The 19,608-nt window shown below is 42.2% G+C and overlaps 1 protein-coding gene across 2 annotated transcripts in view; it reads left to right on the plus strand.

The window, feature by feature from the left end:
* Nucleotides 1–295: 295 nt before the first annotated feature.
* Nucleotides 296–19,608, plus strand: part of PCOLCE2 (procollagen C-endopeptidase enhancer 2) — a 72,759-nt gene continuing 53,446 nt past the window's right edge. Inside the window, exons 1-2 of one of the 2 annotated variants that reach the window (XM_032144069.2) lie at nt 296–561; nt 1,771–1,879. In XM_032144069.2, coding sequence (XP_031999960.1) covers nt 479–561; nt 1,771–1,879 — 192 coding nt within the window. In that variant the 5' untranslated portion in view covers nt 296–478. Of the gene's footprint in view, nt 562–1,770; nt 1,880–13,616; nt 13,673–19,608 lie in introns of those variants that run through there. The other variant, XM_058433369.1, reaches the window with a different exon arrangement.

Here is a 19,608-nt window from a genome sequence, read left to right on the forward strand (position 1 = left end):
CGGGGCCCGGGCTGCTGGGGTGCCACTCCGCAAGGGGTTCCTCTTCTCCCCGGGGTCCCTGAGGGCTGGACGCGAGAGGACCCGTCGGTCCCGGGGTGCCGGGAGGAGACGTCCGCCCGCCCCACGAGAGGGGGCGGCTCTGGCCTCGGAGCCGCCCCTCCTGCCGCCGGAGAACAAACGGGATATTCAGCAGTGGCCTGTGGCTGCCAGAGCAACTCCTCAGGGGAAACTAAGCGTAGAGTCAGAAGGCATCGTAATCGCCTTTAAAAGCGCCTCCGCCCTGCCGGCCGCGCACCCCTCGGCTACCTGGGCCGCCCCGCAGCGGTGCGCGCGTGAGAGGGAGCGCGCGGGTCGCCGAGCGCCGGTGTGAGCCAGCGCTGCTGCCAGTGTGAGCGGCGGTGTGAGCGCGGTGGGTGCGGAGGGGCGTGTGTGCCGGCGCGCGCGCCGTGGGGTGCAAACCCCGAGCGTCTACGCTGCTATGAGGGGCGCGAACGCCTGGGCGCCACTCTGCCTGCTGCTGGCCGCCGCCACCCAGCTCTCGCGGCAGCAGTCCCCAGAGAGGTAATACGACCCCTGCCCGGGCTCCCTCTCTCTCCCCCGCCCCCCGCTTCCTCCACCCCTGCAGCCTCTCCTGCTGCTTTACCCAACCCGCTTCGGCGCGCCTGGGTGACCCAGCGCGCAACCCTGCGCTCCCGCGCGGTGCAGGCGTCCGCCACCCTCGCGTAGGCTGAGCCCCGGACTTCGGGACCTATCCCTGCTCGCGGGGCTCCCTCCTGCGTCCCCAGCCCGGCCTGCCGGATGGCCCTGCAGCTGGCTTGGCCACCACGTGGCGGGGCTTAATTTGACTTGTGTCTCCCCTCTCCTCGTGTCTATGGGGCCGGAGGGAAGCACTGGGGCCCAAATATGTGGATTTTGGTTTACCGCTGTTTTTTTTTTTTTTTTTCTTCCCCGAGAGGCTTTGCCCAGAGACGTAAACTAGGGAACAACCCTAGGGGCGCAGCACCTAGGGAGCCGCTCGGGAAAGTTAACTCTTCGCCAACCTCTGAACGGCCCCAGGAGCTGGGCTGCGGGACCCGCCCGATGGCCAACTTTGGCATCGTCTCCAGCCTCCATCAACATCAGCCTCCCTTTCGATGGGAAGCTCTGCCAATGGCCAGTGATTTTCAGAAAGGGGGAGGAGAACTGGGCATCTCTCCAAATATGGGAACGGCAAACTTTTTTATATTAACCAATTGCTTGCCTATCTTTCTTTAAAACCATGCTTCTCATTCAGCCTGGCTCTTACCTTCTCTCCCACTCCCCCCACTTAAATTGATGTATTTATCGTTTTCCTACAAGACTTTGCCACAATGCCGAGGACTTGATTATACATATATATAATCTTGTGTTATTATGATGGAGACAGATGGCAGCTGGACTGAATGCTTTATCAGGCTGTAATTTAAATATTCTAAGAGCTAGCAAGTTTTCGGATCCCTTATAACTACTTTAATACTTAATTTTCTTGCTTAGAAAGGTGAAAACAATTTACAAGGAACAACACGAGGCATCAAAGTTAAGTTGTATCTCCCACAGCTGGTGATTATTAAAAATCTCAGTAAGTTAAGTTGTATCTCCCACAGCTGGTGATTATTAAAAATATCGGTGCAAGCATTGATTAATCAACATTAACTTTTATTTATATTAATAGGCTACACCTTTCTGAAGGTAACATCAGATTGTTAGACCATGTTTCAAATTACATTATCTTTTCTTCTTTTATGTTCCCAGACCTGTTTTCACATGTGGTGGCATTCTCACTGGAGAGTCTGGATTTATTGGCAGTGAAGGTTTTCCTGGAGTGTACCCTCCGAATAGCAAATGTACTTGGAAAATCACAGTAAGCATTTTTTAAAAAGGTATTCTCCTGGAAGTGGGTGTTGGAAACAGTGTGAGGCGGCTGCCTTTTTCCTCTGGTGTTAGGATTTGAGTAAGAGGTAAATGCCTGAAATAGTGAAATGTTGGATTTACCCCAACTATTGGGAAGATTTTTATTAATATAATCTAGTCGTGTCCTGCATTAGTGATTACAAAGGGCACAAGATAATGCTTGAAGGAATAAATTCTCAGAGCAGATGTGTTTCTGAAAGCCCGGTGTGACTCGGTGGAGTTTTATAGATTCATAATTAAAGCTGTTTTCAGTCAAAGGCCTGTTGTTATGACCTTCAGAAGTTTTTTGTTGCTCGTGCCTTCATAAATTCCCAGTGGGAAATAGAAGATCAAAGATAGTGCTTTGACTACTCTATGCCCATTAGGAAAGGAAAAAGAAAAAAATAAAAAAAGCCCACTTAATGTTCCTGAGTTGAAACCACCTCTAAGGGCAGTCTAAGAATAGAGAATGGGGGGGATGGGAATCTAAATAGCAGCCAAGGGCCAATAAAAAGTCCATGCTGATTAGTAATAACATAGATTGTGCTGAGCCAAGATAAGGTGGATTCAGAGACAGCCATATTTTTTTTTAACTGATTTAGAGTCAACTAGAGTGAGTCATCTTTCCAGTCAGCATAGCATTGACTGTTATCTTCTTCACTTTTTTGTTGTTGGGAAGTTGTTTGGTAATTGAATACATTGGTTCACTGAGAGCTTCTTTCAGTCAGATTGTGCCACTGGAGGACTTAGATTTTTTAAAAAGTAGCCCCCACTCACTGTGTAAACTAGCAGTTACTGTGTGCCAGGCATTTACCGTGCCAAGTAGTTAACAAGTATAATCACCTAGAATCCTCAGAACAACTCTATGAGAAAGTATCTATTATCATCCCTATTTTATAGATGGGGAAGCTGAGGCCTGAAACAATTATAGAAATTGACTTGATCGGACAGTTGGTAAGCCCAACTTTATGTAAAGTAAAACCTACTTTGCAATAAGGTATTCCCACTGAGGTCATTTTGCAGGCAGATGTGAGAGGTCCCCTTCCATAATATAAAACTCAGCTCTTACGTGCCTTGACAGCCTCTTGTAAAATGCCAACCATGTCACAAACTGGTACAGATTTCATTATGTTATTATAGCACATGTGGCCAGGAGAGAAGTCATAGAAAATAAGTTTGAAATACTATTAACATAAATGTCAAATAAGGCTTTGAAACAAAAATAAAAGCAGCTTGATTTTCATATCATGATTGTGTTTTAAATGTAATTAAATGGCCATAAGTTTTAAATGACCTTAGAAAATCAATGGCTCAGAGGCGTCATGTACCCAATTAGAAATTCATGGTTGGCCATGTGTTCTGAGTATTGCGGACAGTGTTGATGTGACATTAAACTTTGACTGGGGTTGGGGGACACGTCCAGTGAAAGCTTTCCTTGATAAGGGAATGGTTTGCCTCAGGAGAGGCATGATTTCCTGTGTAGGAGTGGGGAAGTTAAATGGATGCTCCATCTGGATGTCCTGTGAAGGGAAAGCCTGTGAGCTCAGCAGTCACTTCCCTGGATTCAAATTCCAGTTTCACCGCCATAAACTGTGTGTCCAGGATCTACCTCCTTTAAACCTTAGGATTACTGTGAAGACAAAATGAGATAGTGTAAAACGCTTCAACTCAGTGCCTGAGTGGGGAAGAAGCTTGATTTGTCTGAAGAACAAATTAAGGAGGTCGGAGTGGCTGGAATGGAATGAGCAAGGGGACAGTGGGAAGAGAAGCAAAGAAGGTAAACAGGACTCTGTAGGCCACGGTGGGGAGTTTGAATTTTGTTTTGAGTAGGAGTCACTGGAAGATCTTAAGCAGACGAATGAGCTTATCTGGTGTCTGTGTGGAAGATGAACTGTAGGGAGTTAAGAGTAGAAGCAGAGAGACCAATTAGGAAGCTGTTGTGGTATCCAGGAGAGGGAAGATGGTGGAGTAGACAAAGTGGTAGCAGAGAAGATGAAGAAATGCGGAGTCTTCTGCCTACAGTGTTTTCTCAGCAGCTCTGCCTGCAGTTAGGATATAGTGGCACCAGCTAGAAGGATACATGCACCAGGCTCTGTCTCCCTGCCTAGCCATTCCAGACAGTACTGTGCTCTACTATGGCCTTGTCCAAGGCCATCTATTAAAGGTTTTTCCAAAGCTGGTTGGTCCAGCCCATTTTTCTGTTCCTGCAGTCAGTAAACCAAGAATAGTGTTCCCATTGAGTGATTCAGTATCACTTTTATTAAAATATCACAGAGGCCACTGGAGATGGGAAAGCCTCAGAGTGGTCCTTAAACTGTAGTTCCTGTAGTTGGGGGGAAATAATCTTGCTTTCACTCACTGGCCTCCCATTCTGTTTGTCCAAACTGGAGATGTGTCCCAGCATGGCAGCTTTCACCGCTAAATGGTTTTCATTAAACTCTATCATATCAATGGAAGAATGGGAAATGCTGATTTTAACTTTTGCTTTCAGAAAGGTGAATCCTAGTTGTTACCACCAAACTTCCAGTCCTTCGTGTTGGACTTTCTGATGTGGAAGTAAAGCCCGCAGATTGGAAATTTAGATGTGTCCTTACATTATAGTACTTTAAAATTTTTATAGCAGTTTCTTAGACAGCTGCATTGTTCCAACACACTATATTGGCGATTTAAATGTAAATTAAGTTAAATATTCAGTTTCTTAGTCATACTAGCCACATTCAAGTGCTCAATAGCCGCATGTGGATAGTGGCTGCCTTACTGGACAATATGTAATATGGTATTTCTGTCATCACAATTTTTCTTGTGGACAGTGCTGTGCTATTAATAGAAAAATTTTATGCTTAATTTTACTCACGTAAGGATATGTTGAGGACAGAGGTGCTCTGTGCTGCTTAGTTGTACTTCTGCTTTGCAAATAGGGAAGCTGCTACTGGTTCTTTGTAGTTGTTGGAGCTGTAACTGGAACTCAAGACTCTTGACTCAGCTTTATCACCAAGAGTTGATGGCCTTAACTAGTCTTAGGATTTTTACTTTTACTGTATGTGTTCTCAAAAATGTATGCTTAGAGACTAAATTAGAGAATTTGAGTGTTAAGAAATAGTTGAATATTTTGTAATCCATGATGGGGTTGAGAGCTTCTTAGTTTCCTGTAGGAGTTGATTCTGGGGACTATAACCTAAAAGGCATCTGCATAAAATCCCCTAATTCTCATATACGGGGATGTGGGCATGAGTTAAATGTGATTTGACAGCGAAATAATCAGTTAAATGTGATTTGACAGCTATATAATACTTTGGAAAGTAGTGGCTGGTCTTCTAAGCAGGCTTGGAAGAACAATAGGATTGGGGTGAGGCATAAGTCACCCTAATTTATTTAAGGACGAGAACCAGTAACTCCCACCTGTATTAAGCCCTGCAGCAAGAAATGAAACTCCAAAAGTTGACATACCACCACCTGGACCCCTCTATTACAGTGGTTCTTCTGCAGTTCGAGATTGTGTGCAGGAGACAACAGTAAAAAATCTCTGAGATCCATAAAAGAAGTAGGGGAGAGTGGACCACTGTGAACAAAAACACAGCTGGTGTGATGTGTTTCACTGCAACATAGGACACATTTAGAAGAGCCCACGAAGCATGGTGCTGGGTGCTGGAGACACATAGGTGAATTTAGAGGTGATAAACACATAGGGAGCTACCTGCTAGGATGTGTTCCCAAGGCCCTGAGTGGGAAGTGAGACAAAGCCCACCAGGCATCTTACATTCTGTGCTCCACAGGCACCCCTGGCATAAATATCACCATTCCATTAATAGCTTCATTATAAATTCATTGCAAACTCGGCAGATCATCAATACTTCTGTTCCTTGATATTTTCATTCATAACTTGTTCATTTTATAATTACCATAATAGAATTAGAGATACATATTGATGATTCGACACAAATATGTATTTTTTTTTTTTTTTTTTTTAAAGAAAAATAGACATACGTTGGGAGGCTGAGGCGGGTGGGTCACCTGAGGTAAGGAGTTCAAGACCAGCCTGGCCAACGTGGTGAAACCCCGTCTCTACTAAAAACACAAAAATTAGCTGGATGTGGTAGTGGGCGCCTGTAATCCCAGCTACTCGGGAGGCAGAGGCAGAGGAATCACTTGAGCCCGGGAAGCAGAGGTTGCAGTGAGCCAAGATCACGCCATTGCACTCCAGCCTGGGCAACAAGAGTGAGACTCCATTTCAAAAAAAAAAGAAAAAGACATTAATAGCGAAAATAAGACCTTGTGAAAGCAACTGTATTTAGAGTTTTGACTTTGGCTGCATATGGTATGGGCGGCTGAGTGAAACCAGCTGAAGCTTTGTTTATAATAACTGCAAATCAGAGGGAACTTAAAGCCTAGAATCTTCTGGAAACTCTCCTTGAACAGGTATATAGGAATTTTTGTTTAAAATTGGTTTCCTTTTTTTTTTTTTTGAGACAGAGTCTCGCTCTGTCACCCAGGTTGGAGTGCAGTGGCACAATCTCGGCTCACTGCAAGCTCCACCTCGCCTCCCGGGTTCACGCCATTCTCCTGCCTCAGCCTCCGGAGTAGCTGGGACTACAGGCGCCCGCCACTACGCCCAGCTAATTTTTTGTATTTTTAGTAGAGACGGGGTTTCACCATGTTAGCCAGGATGGTCTCGATCTCCTGACCTTGTGATCCGCCCACCTCGGCCTCCCAAAGTGCTAGGATTACAGGCGTAAGCCACCGCGCCCGGCCTAAAATTGGTTTCCAAATTTAGAACCAAATACCACATTTGAATGTCTAATGCAATTGCTGTTATATTATCTAACTGAAACAGCAGTTGTTATGCAGAGATCGCTGGAATTGATTCTGTTCTTAGATTTAAAACTGGGCATAATTTACAAATCCGTTTTTAAAAGGCGATGATCTGGCCAGGTGCAGTGGCTCACGCCTGTAATCCCAGCACTTTGGAAGGCAGAGGCAGAAGGATTGCTTGAGCCTAGGAGTTCAAGGCTCCTGGAGTGAGCTGTGATCACACCACTGCACTCCAGGCTGGGCGACAGAGTGAGACCTCTTCTCTAAAGTATAATAATAATAATGATAAACGAACATAAAATGAGGCAATCCACGTATGTGGTCCTATTGTTAAAAATCATTAGGTTTTTATTATTTATAATTTAAAAGTACTGAAATTAGCCAATTATTTAAGGTTTCAGTTATTCTCAGCATAAATCTAGCCTGAGAAAAATCAGCAAACATTGAGCAAAGATCTTGGGGTCCACCTAGAATACAACTTTTTATCCCTTTATGAAGAAAATATGGGAGAGGCCAGGCATGGTGGCTCACACCTGTAATCCCAACACATTGGGAGGCTGAGGAGGAAGATCGCTTGCAGCAAGGTGTTCAAGATCAGAGTTCAAGATCAGCCTGAACAACGTAAAGAGACCCTGTCTCTGCAATTTTTTTTTTTTTAATTAGCCAGGAGTGGTGGTACGCATCTATCCATAGTCCTCGCTACTTGGGTGGCTGAGATGAGACGATCTCTTGAGCCCAGGAGTCAGAGGGTACAATGAGCTATGATTGTGCCACTGCACTCCAGCCTGGGTGACAGAGCAAGACCCTGTCTGATGATGATGATGATGTGGAAGGGCCAGAGAGTCACAGACCTTTGACAGAAATGGTAGGAGAATGTGGCAATGGGTAGAGACAGTCCCATTAAAGTGAAAAGTATGTGGCAAAATTTTCCTTATTTAGCTACTCCATGAAGAAAAAGGCGTAAGTTGTCTTACATAGAAAGATCTTCAGATTCTCCAGGTAATTCAAGTATTACCATCTTTATAATTACATCTGTTTTTCTGTTCAGCTAGAGTGAAATACAGTCACATATCCCGTAACAATATTTCAGTCAATGACTACCACATGTATGACAGTGGTGCCATAAGATTATATGACCATATTTTTATTGTACCTTTTCTGTGTTTAGATACACAAATATTTACCATTGTTTTACATTTGCCTACAGTGTTCAGTACAGGAACATGCTGTACAGTGTCGTAGCTTAGGAGCAATAGGCTATACTATATAGCCTAGGTGTGTGGTGGGTTATACAATCTAGGTTTGTGTAAATGCACTCTGTGATATTTGCACAACAAAGTCACCTAATGATGCATTTCTCAGAATGTATCTCCATCATTAAACAATGCATGACTGTATACTTGTGATGGAAATCGTGGAACTAAAAATAATAGTATATATAGTTTTTAGTATACCTTCAAATATATTGAATTATTTTATTTTATTTGCATCCAATTCTCTGGGGTTGGGGTGACAGACCTTAGTATGACCATTTCGTAAGTGGGGAAATTGAAGTCTAAAGAACTTGTATCTTAACTAATATCTTACTTGTAAATGGTATGAAAAGGTTAGCACAAAACTTTCTAACTCAGGGATACTATTATACTCTCATGCACTTATTTATCAAATATTCACCAAGAGTTCTTGAGCACCTCCTATGTAGTAGGCATTGCATTGGACTGTGAGGGTAGAAAGACAAGGCATAATTTCTGTCCTCAGGGAGTTTGTAATCTCGTGGGGAGCAGTTAGATAAGGGAATTGGTAACGGTTATGTATGTAAATTATTATAATGCCCACTGTAAGCAGTTTTAAGTGTTGATAATTTGGAATAAAGCTTATTTTCACTTTTAAAAATTATTGAAGATCTTAAGATTAGTTAAGATGAAAATAATTATTGCTTCGTGCAAAGAGTATGACCTGTTTTACATGTATGCTACTCTAAGACTGGATAAGTTGTTACTGTGTCCTTTGTAAGGATTTGTTTGACTTCCCAGGGTTATTTTACATGTGCCTTGATATTTCCAAAGATGCCTAATAAACAATTATGTGAAGGCATTCCTGTAACATCGCCTGGAGGGCAATTTTATAACTTACATATGTTAAAGTCATCATACTTAATCCATCCTCCAGATGCCTGATCAATTTTAAATCGCATTCCTATTTAGTTGAAGGAACTAGTAGATTAAAAATGTGATTGGGATTTATGTCTTCCCAATAACTTTTATATGGCTTCATGAGAAGAAAGTCAGCAGTGGTGAGCAAAGGGTTTGCGAAAATTGAGACATAGTGATAGTCCAGTAAGATCAGTGCTGGGTGTGTAATTTGAGAAAACAAATAGTGAATTTAGGCAGGAACTCAACTTTTAAGTCACTTAATTATACCTAAGAGTATAGCAAGGGGTTCTAAAATTACTGTAACTATTATTTGCCTGGTATAACCACAGCAGGACAGATAGGGGAATGGAATTTTGACTTTAAACACATATTTCTTGGCTTTAAACTACACATAGGATTTAGAATTATATAGAGACTTAAATTCCAATCTTAACTATGGGCTTTTAAAAAAAAATATATATGTATACATTGGTTGCACTAGGCTCATTATTTCAGTTGCCTGAATAGTAATTTAACCCAATGCTTGAGTTAGTATTATTTATATTTAAGAATAGTAAAAATGAGTATAACTAACAGAAAATGTTTGCATATCCAAGACTATATGAATGGGATAAGAGCACTATAGCTTGGTTTTTTTTGGGGGGTGGGGTGGGGTTGTTTATTTTTTAATCCAGAAAGTATAATTTGGAAACTTTATAATTCTTTTTTTTTTTTTTTTTTTTGAGATGGAGTCTTGCTCTGTCGCTCAGGGTGGAGTGCAGTGGCGTGATCTCAGCTCACTGCAAGCTCCGCCTCCCAGGTTCACACTATTCTCCTGCCTTAGCCTCCCCAGTAGCTGGGACTACAGGCGCCTGCCACCACACCCGCCTAATTTTTTGTATTTTTTAGTAGAGACAGGGTTTCACCGTGTTAGCCAGGATGGTCTTGATCTCCTGACCTCGTGATCCGCCCACCTCGGCCTCCCAAAGTGCTGGGATTACAGGCGTGAGCCACCGCACCCGGCCAAAACTTTACAATTCTTATGGCACATAAGCTGTTCAATTAGATGTCAGTTATTAAGATAGCAGAAAAATTAAAAAGTTTTCATTATTGCCTTAAATTTTTCTGGGAGGCAGGGCAAATATAAATCCTAAATAAATAAGCAAGCACTGTAGGTGATATTTTCCCACTGGGGCCTCAGTCCAGTTTTTCTAAATTTGTTTAGCTTTCTGCCTGCTTTTGAAGGCTTCTGTTGCTTGTTTTTGTTTTCTTTTTCTTTGCTGTTTCACATGGAAATCAAGTCTGTTTTTATTGATTGAAAACTTTATGTTTTATAAATATACTTATTTGTACTGCGTGTATTTTTAGTTCTGTGTTCAAGCAGATGCCTTAGAAGAGGTTTAATGAGTAGAAAAGAAAATGAGAAAACATGAAAATGAAGTCTTCATGTATATTTTTTTTTTTCTGAAAGGGATTCTCTTTAATAACATATTCATACCAAACAAAAATCATTCTTTCCTGAAACATCACTATAAAAATAGAACATAAATTTGTTTTAAAGTAGTATAAATCAAGAAGGCATTTAGTATAATTAAAACACTCGGAAAGGATTTTTAAGAATATATTATTTAAAAGACAGATTAAATTACTTTTATATCCCTTGACCACTCCAGAGTTAAATTTATGATGTGAAATTATGGGCAAATAAGAATTGTACCATAAATTTGAAAATGCCTTAAAATCTCTCAGGTTTTGACAATAAAAAAGGGAATCGTCTCATTTATTGGTTGCTTAATGCTGAAGACCGAGAAACATTTAGAGGGCTCCTAATTCTAAGCAGTTCTTTCTGGTTTTGTTTTTTTTTTTTTTTTTTTGAGACAAAGTCTCACTTTGTCACCCAGTCTGGAGTGCAGTGGCGTGATCTCAGCTCACTGCAACCTCCGCTTCCTGGGTTCAAGAGATTCTCCTGCCTCAGCCTCCCAGTAGCTGGGACTAGAGGCACCCACCATCATGCCCGGCTAATTTTTGTATTTTTAGTAGAGACGGGGTTTTGTCCTGTTGACTGGTCTCGAACTCCTGACTTCAAGTCAATCCGCCCGCCTCGGTCTCCCAAAGTGGGATTTCTTTTCCCACATTGCTCTGTTTAGAGTCAGGAGAGTGCTTTTGTGTGCTGTCGCTTTCCCATGTTTCTTGTACAGAGAAATGTTACGTGTACGGATCGTTCCTCAATCCTGCGAAAACTGTAATCACCACTCTCAACTTAGACAGTTGCACCTTAAGAGTTAACAGCTTTATCAAGGGTGGCAATAGCACTTTGGGGGACTCTTGAGTTTCTTACTTTAGGAACTTGGGAGAAAATAAGTGTTTTCCTTAGATACATTATTTGGTGGATCATGAGAGTCAGTATGGCAAGTCTTTAAGAAACAAATATAAACATCCCAAAATAAATGGAACACCCACAGAGAAGTAGGGAGTTGGAACTGTAACTGCCCAAAGCACAAGCCTTGCCACTAAATATCACCTCTCTTTTACCACCTCACCCCCAAGCCGCTCCTGAGTACTGCATATAACAAAATAGTGTTTTCAAAAATGTGAAGGGAGGGAGAGACCATTTAATCAAAGATGGGCTGTTACATGGACCAGACTGACAAGAAGAAAAGCACAGGGAACCCAGGGGCAATTTTACTCCTGCTAAATGCTCCTACAAATGAATGATAAGTGTTTGATTGCTAGACGCAGACGTTCTGAAATCCCTGGGCTACAGTTGAGCTCCTCCAAATAAATTGTAATTCGTTAATTCATTAGAACTGTAAAGTACCTACCAGAGATCAGGTGCTGGATTGGGCACAGAAACCAGCAATAACTGAAAAATCACATTCCTGAATGGGGCTGGGCGAGGTAAGGAGGCTCTTACTCGTTGGGGAGATGTCCCAGAAACAATGAACGGTGGCACAGGGTGACAGGGATCATGGTTCAGGGTGGTGCGTGTGATATTGCTCAGTTACTAGAAGAATGGGCATTGGAGAGTCAGACTGACATGGGTTCAAATCCCTGTTCAGCCATTTAATTTACTAGGTATGTGATTAAGTTTCTGGAACTTTCTAAAGTTAGTGTCCTGGATATAATGGTCAAACATGCCTTGTAAGGTTAATCTGAAGACTGAATGAGGCAGTAGATGAAAGGCCCTTGGCACAATGCTTGGCACAAGCAGGCACTCAATAAATGGTAGTGTTGCTTTATTTATTTTTTAACCTCTCTTCCAGGTCTGTAATAAGGAATAGAAGTGTGGTGTTTGTGTAGAACTTGTCTACAAGCCAACTTGTTTCAAGCTGGATGGTAATCCCTTTGGGGCATGGCGAGTTCCCATTGGAAATACCCATTCCTACTCACTATGTCCTTTCTTCATTTAAAATATGATCTTTCATAAGATCATGGACTTTGTCCACAGAGGCGCTTCCAAACCCTCCCTACTTCAACCAGCCACCGCCTACCCCATCACCAACCAAGGGCATTCCTTAACTGTTAAAACTTTTCGAAGTAGAGAAAAGATTGTCAGTTAAAAATTGCAGATAATTTTCTCTGTTTATACATGGAGACTTTGATTTACCTTTGGAGTCCCAAATCATCAGAATAGGCCCCACTAATTATACAAATTAAGTAAAGATTATATTCATTTATTCCTAATAGAGACACAACATGATATGGTGGTTACGAGTGTATTTTGTAAGCGTGTAGTTTCTGGAGCCAGACAGCCTGGTTCAAATGCCAGTTCCACTATTGTGCTGGTGAGTCTGCAAAGATGTCCTCCCCAGTCACCACATCTCCTGGTATTCATGCCTTTTTCTGGTATCCCCCAGCATTGAGTCTGGGCTTGCTCTTCGAACAAATTGGATGGAGCAGAGGTGACATTGCATGACTTCTGGGGCAAGAACATAAGAAGCTGCCATATAAGGACCACCATGCTGTGAGGATGCCCAACATAGCCATGTAGAGAGGCTTTGTGGAGAGAGAGAGGCCCAGAAAGCTCCTAGTAGTTCCAGTCTTCTCAGCTGAGGTGCCAGACATGTGAATGAAGTCATTTTGAAGGGCTAGCCCAGTGAGCCTTCAGATGACTCAAGCCCAAGCTCCTAAGTGATACTAAATGCATGAGAGAATTCAAGCTAGAACCATCCAGCTGAGACCAGTGACCCACAGAACCATAACAAATAAGAGTACATTATTGTTTTAAGCCACTAAATTCGGGGGTGGTTTGTTGTGCAGCAGGAGATTACTGTAACAATTACAAGCTGTATGACTTTGGGCTTGCTACTTAACCTCCTTGTGCCTCAGTTTCCTCATCTATAAAATGTGGATAATGATACTCCCTACCTCGTAGGATTGCTTTGGGACTGAAATTACTTATTATGTGTACGGCATTAAGAACAGTGCCTAGCACATGGTAAGTACTCAAAAAATATGATTTCTTCACGAAATACTATACTTATTGAACACTTAAGTGCCATGGCCTGTTTCATATCCCGGGCACACAGTGAAAAGATCCCTGCACTAATGGTGCTTACATTCTAGAAGCAGGAGAGAAACCATAAAATAGGATGGTGATGTAAGAATGACACTGATGAGGTGACATTTGAGTGGAAACCTAGGTGGTGCAAAGAGTCTACCCACTGATGGTTCTTTGAGAAACTGAGGTCACCACTCCTTTGGGTGCAATGATTTATTATGTGGCATCAGACAGTATCTCTGAGGCTTCTTGCCCACCATAAGTAAAGCACAAAATGTCTCCTGGATGTTTATGAATGGAAAGGCCTTGCTCGTGGATCAAGGTTAGTTCCTGTGGTGAGGGTGGTAGGTTTGATTTGCTTCTTTATGTTTGGTTTCTTTGGTTTTTGACTTTTGAGAGATGCTTTGGGGATGTGAAGCGGGGAGGAGGGAGCTGAAGGTCTGTTTTTATGAGTAATGTTGCCTTGGGTTCTGGGTGCCAGAACTCTGCACTGTGGTGCAGAGTTGGGAGGAAGCTGTTTTCATCATCTCCATTCACAACTCTCTGCAACCTCTGTTAGGGGGAATCTTAAGAACATCAAGAAAGAGCACCCTTGGAATAGATAGAGATTTCCTCTTCATGGGTCTGTTCAGGGTACTTCCATCAGCAAGGACATTTCATTTATACCTTCATCTGTTGATTGACACTTGGGTGTGCTTCTACCTTTTGGCTATTTTGAGTATTTTGAACCATGCAGTGCTTTCACTTCCTTTGCATATGTAGTCAGGAGTGGAACTGCTGGATCATGTGATAATTTAGGTTTTGAGGAATTGCCAAACTGTTTTCCAGAAGTAAAAGAGAAAAAACCTGGTGAACACTGTTACCAGGAAGCCAGACTGCTTTCTAGGCCAATGTAGATGTCCCCTGGAGTTGCTCCTAAACGACTGGCATTTTGAAGAGGACGCTGGCACAGTCATCAGCTGCTGGGAGCTGGAGCCATTGTGCTTTAGTGGTTACAACTTACACCTTGTTTAAAGATACATACATTTGTGGTTAAAAAATTTTTTAAACAAGGGGATCATCAGGAGCCAGGCAGCTACTCCAGGAGATGCCCAATATGCTTGTTTTCATTATAATATTGTAATTTTAATGCACTTATTTTATGCCCCATAAATCTTAGATATATGAAAATTTGTTCCTATAAATCTTAGCTGTGCATATATCATTTTATTATTCCCTACCAATCTCAACTATATACATCTGTAAATAAAACTATATTTCTTAGAATAGAAGTAACAGAATTATGAAGTCAGAAGGGAATTATCAGACAGTCTTCCTAACTACCTCTGTGTACCCTAGTTCACACCGGATGTCCACTTCCTCTGTGTTCCCATAGCGTTCGGGACATCTTTATTATAGCACTGATCACCCTGTATTATAATCATGTTTATTAATCTGCCTTCCCTACTAAACTATAAATCTCTTAAGGACAAGGCCTTTCTCCTGGTAGCTAACATAGTGGTTGACACATGCAGTAGTAGGTGAGTGAAAGAATGAATTGATTAATCAATTCATAGCTCCATCCACCTGCTTCTGGGCAGAACAGCATAGAAATGATAAATCTCTGAAGAAAAGTATCAACTTGTTTCCAAAGATTTCTGGAAAAAGGAGATGTATTAGTTCATTTTCACACTGCTATAAAAAACTACCCAAGACTGAGTAATTTATAAAGAAAAGAGTTTTAATTGACTCAAAGTTCTGCATGGCTGGGAAGGCGTCAGCAAACCTACAATCATGGTGGAAGGTGAAGGGGAAACAAGGCACGTCTTACATCGTAGCAGAGAGTGAGGGGGGTGTGCCACATTTAAAACCATCAGCTCGGTCAGGTGCGGTGGCTCACGCCTTTAATCCCAACACTTTGGGAGGCCGAGGCAGGCAGATCACGAGGTCAGAAGATCAAGACCATCCTGGCTAACATGGTGAAACCCCATCTCTACTAAAAATACAAAAATTAGCTGTGTGTGGTGGCAGGCGCCTGTAGTCCCAACTACTCAGGAGGCTGAGGCAGGAGAATTGCTTGAACCCGGGAGGTGGAGGTTGCAGGGAGCCAAGATTGTGCCACTGCACTCCAGCCTGGCAACAGAGTGAGACTCTGTCTCAAATAAAATAAAATAAAACCAAACCATCAGCTCTCATGAGAACTCATTCACTTTCACGACAACAGCATGGGGGAACCGCCCCCACGATCCAGTCACCTCCCGCATGATCCAGGCTCCTCCCGCAACATGTGTAAGGATTACAATTTGAGATGAGATTTGGGTGGGGACCCAGAGCCAAACTATATCAGGAGAATTCTAAGTTTTTGTACTCTGCAGAATTCTACATTTGAAAAAGATGTTCTCTTCCTGTGTCCTCCCCTGCTGTGTCTGTAGTTGCATTCCAACCCCAAGTGTGTCATTATCTCTCACCACATGATTGTATTGAGTGACTGTCAGTCAGTCAGTGGACCAACATCGGTGACATGAACAAAGCAGCAGGCCATTTGGATTTATTGTTGGTTTCTGAATACTCACATTCCAGTATAGGTGAACATTCCAGATACATCATTAACTGAAGCTCCTATGAGCTTTCTCTATTTACATTCCACTAGTCAGTTGAAATATAAATATGTATTATGCTTCTTGTAGATGAAAGAGTATAATGCTGCAATTTTAGTGGTAACTTTGTTAATTATATGTGTAAAACCATTTTGGGTTGAACTTGCAAATCATCAAATAAGGAAATAGATTAACAGTTAATATGAATAAAGAGAGTATATTATATAGGTAGTTAACTTAAAAAAATTTTTTTCTTTTTCTTTTTCTTTTTTTTTTTTTTTGAGATGGAGTTTCGCTCTAGTTGCCCAGGCTGGAGTGCAATGGTGCAATCTTGTCTCACTGCAACCTCTGCCTCCGGGGCTCAAGTGATTTTCCTGCCTCAACCTCCTGAATAGCTGGGATTACAGGCGCCTGCCACCACACTTGGCTAATTTTTGTATTTTCAGTAGAGACGGAGTTTCACCATGTTGGCCAGGCTGGTCTTGAACTCCTGACCTCAGGGTGATCCCCCTGCCTCAACCTCCCAAAGTGCTTGGATAACAGGTGTGAGCCACTGCGCCCGGCCAACATTTTCTTTTAGAGTCAACATGTGCTTATGAAAATGTAAGTAATATAAGGTTGAATGATAGAGATGAGGTTATATCATAATTCTAACATTTATAGAATTGAATGTTGAACTAACATTTATAACATTAAATAAAATCACCTTTGGTATGTATTTAAGTTTTCAGTATTTCTTTCCATTTAGACCATATATCTTTTGGGGGAAAATAAAAGCACTTTTTTGGGGGAAATTCTTTATATATTCTGAGGATAAATTAATAGTAAATCTTATCCTTTTGATGATGATACTTGGCTCTGGCTAAATTGTGATTTTCACACTTGGCCCAAGATATGTATTCAATCACCCTGGAGTAAATATATGAGGGAAACGGGCATTGTAGCTTTGTGATGTGGAGCCATGTAACAGGAGGCAAGATTTTTTTTCTCTTAGGGGTTATTTGGTGAGCTATATGAGGACAGAAGGTGGAACACCTGTTATGGATGCAACAAGGAAGGATGTTGGAATGGGGATCAATGAGATTATTTTATTCGATTTATACAACAAATATTTACTTAGCATGGACTGTTCTAGGCACATGGGATGTTATCAGTGAGCCAAACAGAGACTCTTGCCCTTGAGAAGCTTTACATGCCTGGGATGTTCTAGGAGCAGCAAAGAGGCCTATGGGATGAACAAGCAGGAGGTTGTAGAATCTGGTTGAGGAGGAAGTGGGGTAGATCCTGAAGAGCCCAGTGGGCCATTGTGAGTGAAATGGAAAGCCTATCAGTAAGGGCCCCCGTAGAAAATAGCACAGTCAAAATACAGTGGTTCAAGGGGCGTTATTTACAAAGGGACTATCCAGAAAGAGTAGGCAAGCTACAAAGGATAGTACAGTAACACAGAGAAAGTGGCAGACAGGCTGTCACCGCTTCTCGTCCCTAAAGGAGCTGTGGAGGGTGTTGGTACTAGAAGCCAGGAGTCAGCACAAGGTGACCTCACAGAGAAAGAGACAGGAAAGTGAATGCCCTGACTGGACTCTCCTCCCTGTTTTCAGTATCCTGTTGGGGCTTCCCATGGCCAAAAGCAACTGGAAGACAATTGTTGATGCATTCATTTAGGTCAACCACCCAAGAAGAGTAGGGTGAAGATGGGAGGAGAGTGGATCTGGAGGGGCAAATGGACAATGTTTGGCACAGGGAGGCTGTATCAGGGTTCTCCAGAAGTAGAACCAATAGGAGATGTAGATATATAAATGTATATGTATACGTATATAAAAATATGTATGTATATATTAATACAGGTACATATGTATATTGAATATCTATACACACAGCTATATACACATATAAAGAGCTTTATTTCAAGGAATTTGTTTATGTGATTGTGGGATTAGGGAGTAGCCAGTCTGAAATTTGTAGTGCAAGTCAGCAGGCTGAAAACTCCCACTGAGAAGATACCGCTGTAGTCTTGAGACAGAATTTCTTCTTCCTCAGGGAAACCTCAGTTTTGTTCTTAAGGCCTTCCAACTGATTGGATGAGGGCCACCCACATTATCGAGGATAATCTCTTAAGGTGAACTGATTGTAGATGTTAACCACATCTACAAAACACCTTCACAGCAATACCTAGATTACTGTTGATTGAATAAGCACTTACTATAGTCTAGCCAAGTTGACCCATAAAATGAAACCATCTAAGAGCCACAGCCACTAAAACACACTGCAGGGTTTTAAGCAGAGGAGTGCCATAAGGTGGCTGTGATTTAAAGGGATCATCCTGAATACTGTGCAGAGAACAGATCATGGGGTGCAAGAATGGACGAAGGGAGAGCAGCTGGGAGCCTTTTGTTGTAATTCAGATGAGAGATAATGAGGGCTTGGGCCAGCATGCGAACCATGGAGGTGGTGAGGGAATGGTCCGTTTTCTGGATATATTTTAAAATAGAGCCAATAAAAATTATTAATGGACAAGATGAGGGGTATAAGAGAAAAAAGAGGAGTCAAGAATGACCTCAAAGCAAACTGGAAGGATGAAGATGCAATCAACTGTACAGGGAAGACAGAGGTGGAACAGCTTTGGCAGGGGAGGCCGGGGGTCTGTCTTCGACAAGTTAAGCTCAGCTATACCTTAGACCCCAAGTGATGATGTCACAGCAGATTGCTGTTCCAAATATGACTTTACCATCAGGGAGAACAGGGAGCAGGTAACAGTTTGCTTCTTGGACCAGTACTTTAGGATGTAACAAAAATTGGAAACATCAAATGGCAAGTCCATGTCTTTAAAGCATGCAGTTCAAGGAGCTGGGTAGCTGTATCCAACTATGTGTAGGTGTGCTGGCTGCTGAAGATAAAGCTGCTCATGACTTAGGTTTTGAGAAGAAGAAACAGTACATAGTAAAAAAATAAAAATAAAAAAATAAAATTGCCTTATTCACTGATAATGGCAATAAAGACACTTATTCTGTTTCAAATGGCTTGCTCTGGTGTATCACAGGAATAAATCCTATTTCTTGCCTAGTCTGAGCCTATTATTCCGAACCAAAATGCCATGATTTTACATTGAAAATAAGGCATCAGAATCTGTTGAGGTTGAACTGTGGTCAAAGGGCTTGGTTGCTGAGAGTTTGGAGTCTTCCCAACTTTTGATGTTTTTCTTCACTCTTCAGAGAAATCAGTAATTTATTATTGCACAGGCTGGGCGCAGTGGCTCACGCCTGTAATCCCAGCACTTTGGGAGGCCGAGGTGGGCGGATCACGAGGTCAGAAGATCAAGACCATCCTGGCTAACACGGTGAAACCCCGTCTCTACTAAAAATACAAAAAATTAGCCGGGCGAGGTGGCAGGCGCCTGTAGTCCCAGCTACACGGGAGGCTGAGGCAGGAGAATGGCGTGAACCCCGGGGGGCGGAGCCTGCAGTGAGCCGAGATTGCGCCACTGCACTCCAGCCTGGGTGAAAGAGCGAGACTCCATCTCAAAAAAAAAAAAAAAAAAAAATTTATTATTGCACAAAACCCTACCCAGATGCTGCAGCAAAACATGAAAAATACTTTCTAGAGCTAAGTGCTGTCAGAGGTAGAATCAGGGGCACATTCATTGCTTTTGCCCAAATTTAAACAGTCCACTTTTTAGATCTTGAGT

The sequence above is a fragment of the Hylobates moloch genome, unplaced genomic scaffold (genome assembly GCF_009828535.3).
Source record: "Hylobates moloch isolate HMO894 unplaced genomic scaffold, HMol_V3 SCAFFOLD_22, whole genome shotgun sequence".
NCBI classification, from domain to species: Eukaryota; Metazoa; Chordata; class Mammalia; order Primates; family Hylobatidae; genus Hylobates; species Hylobates moloch.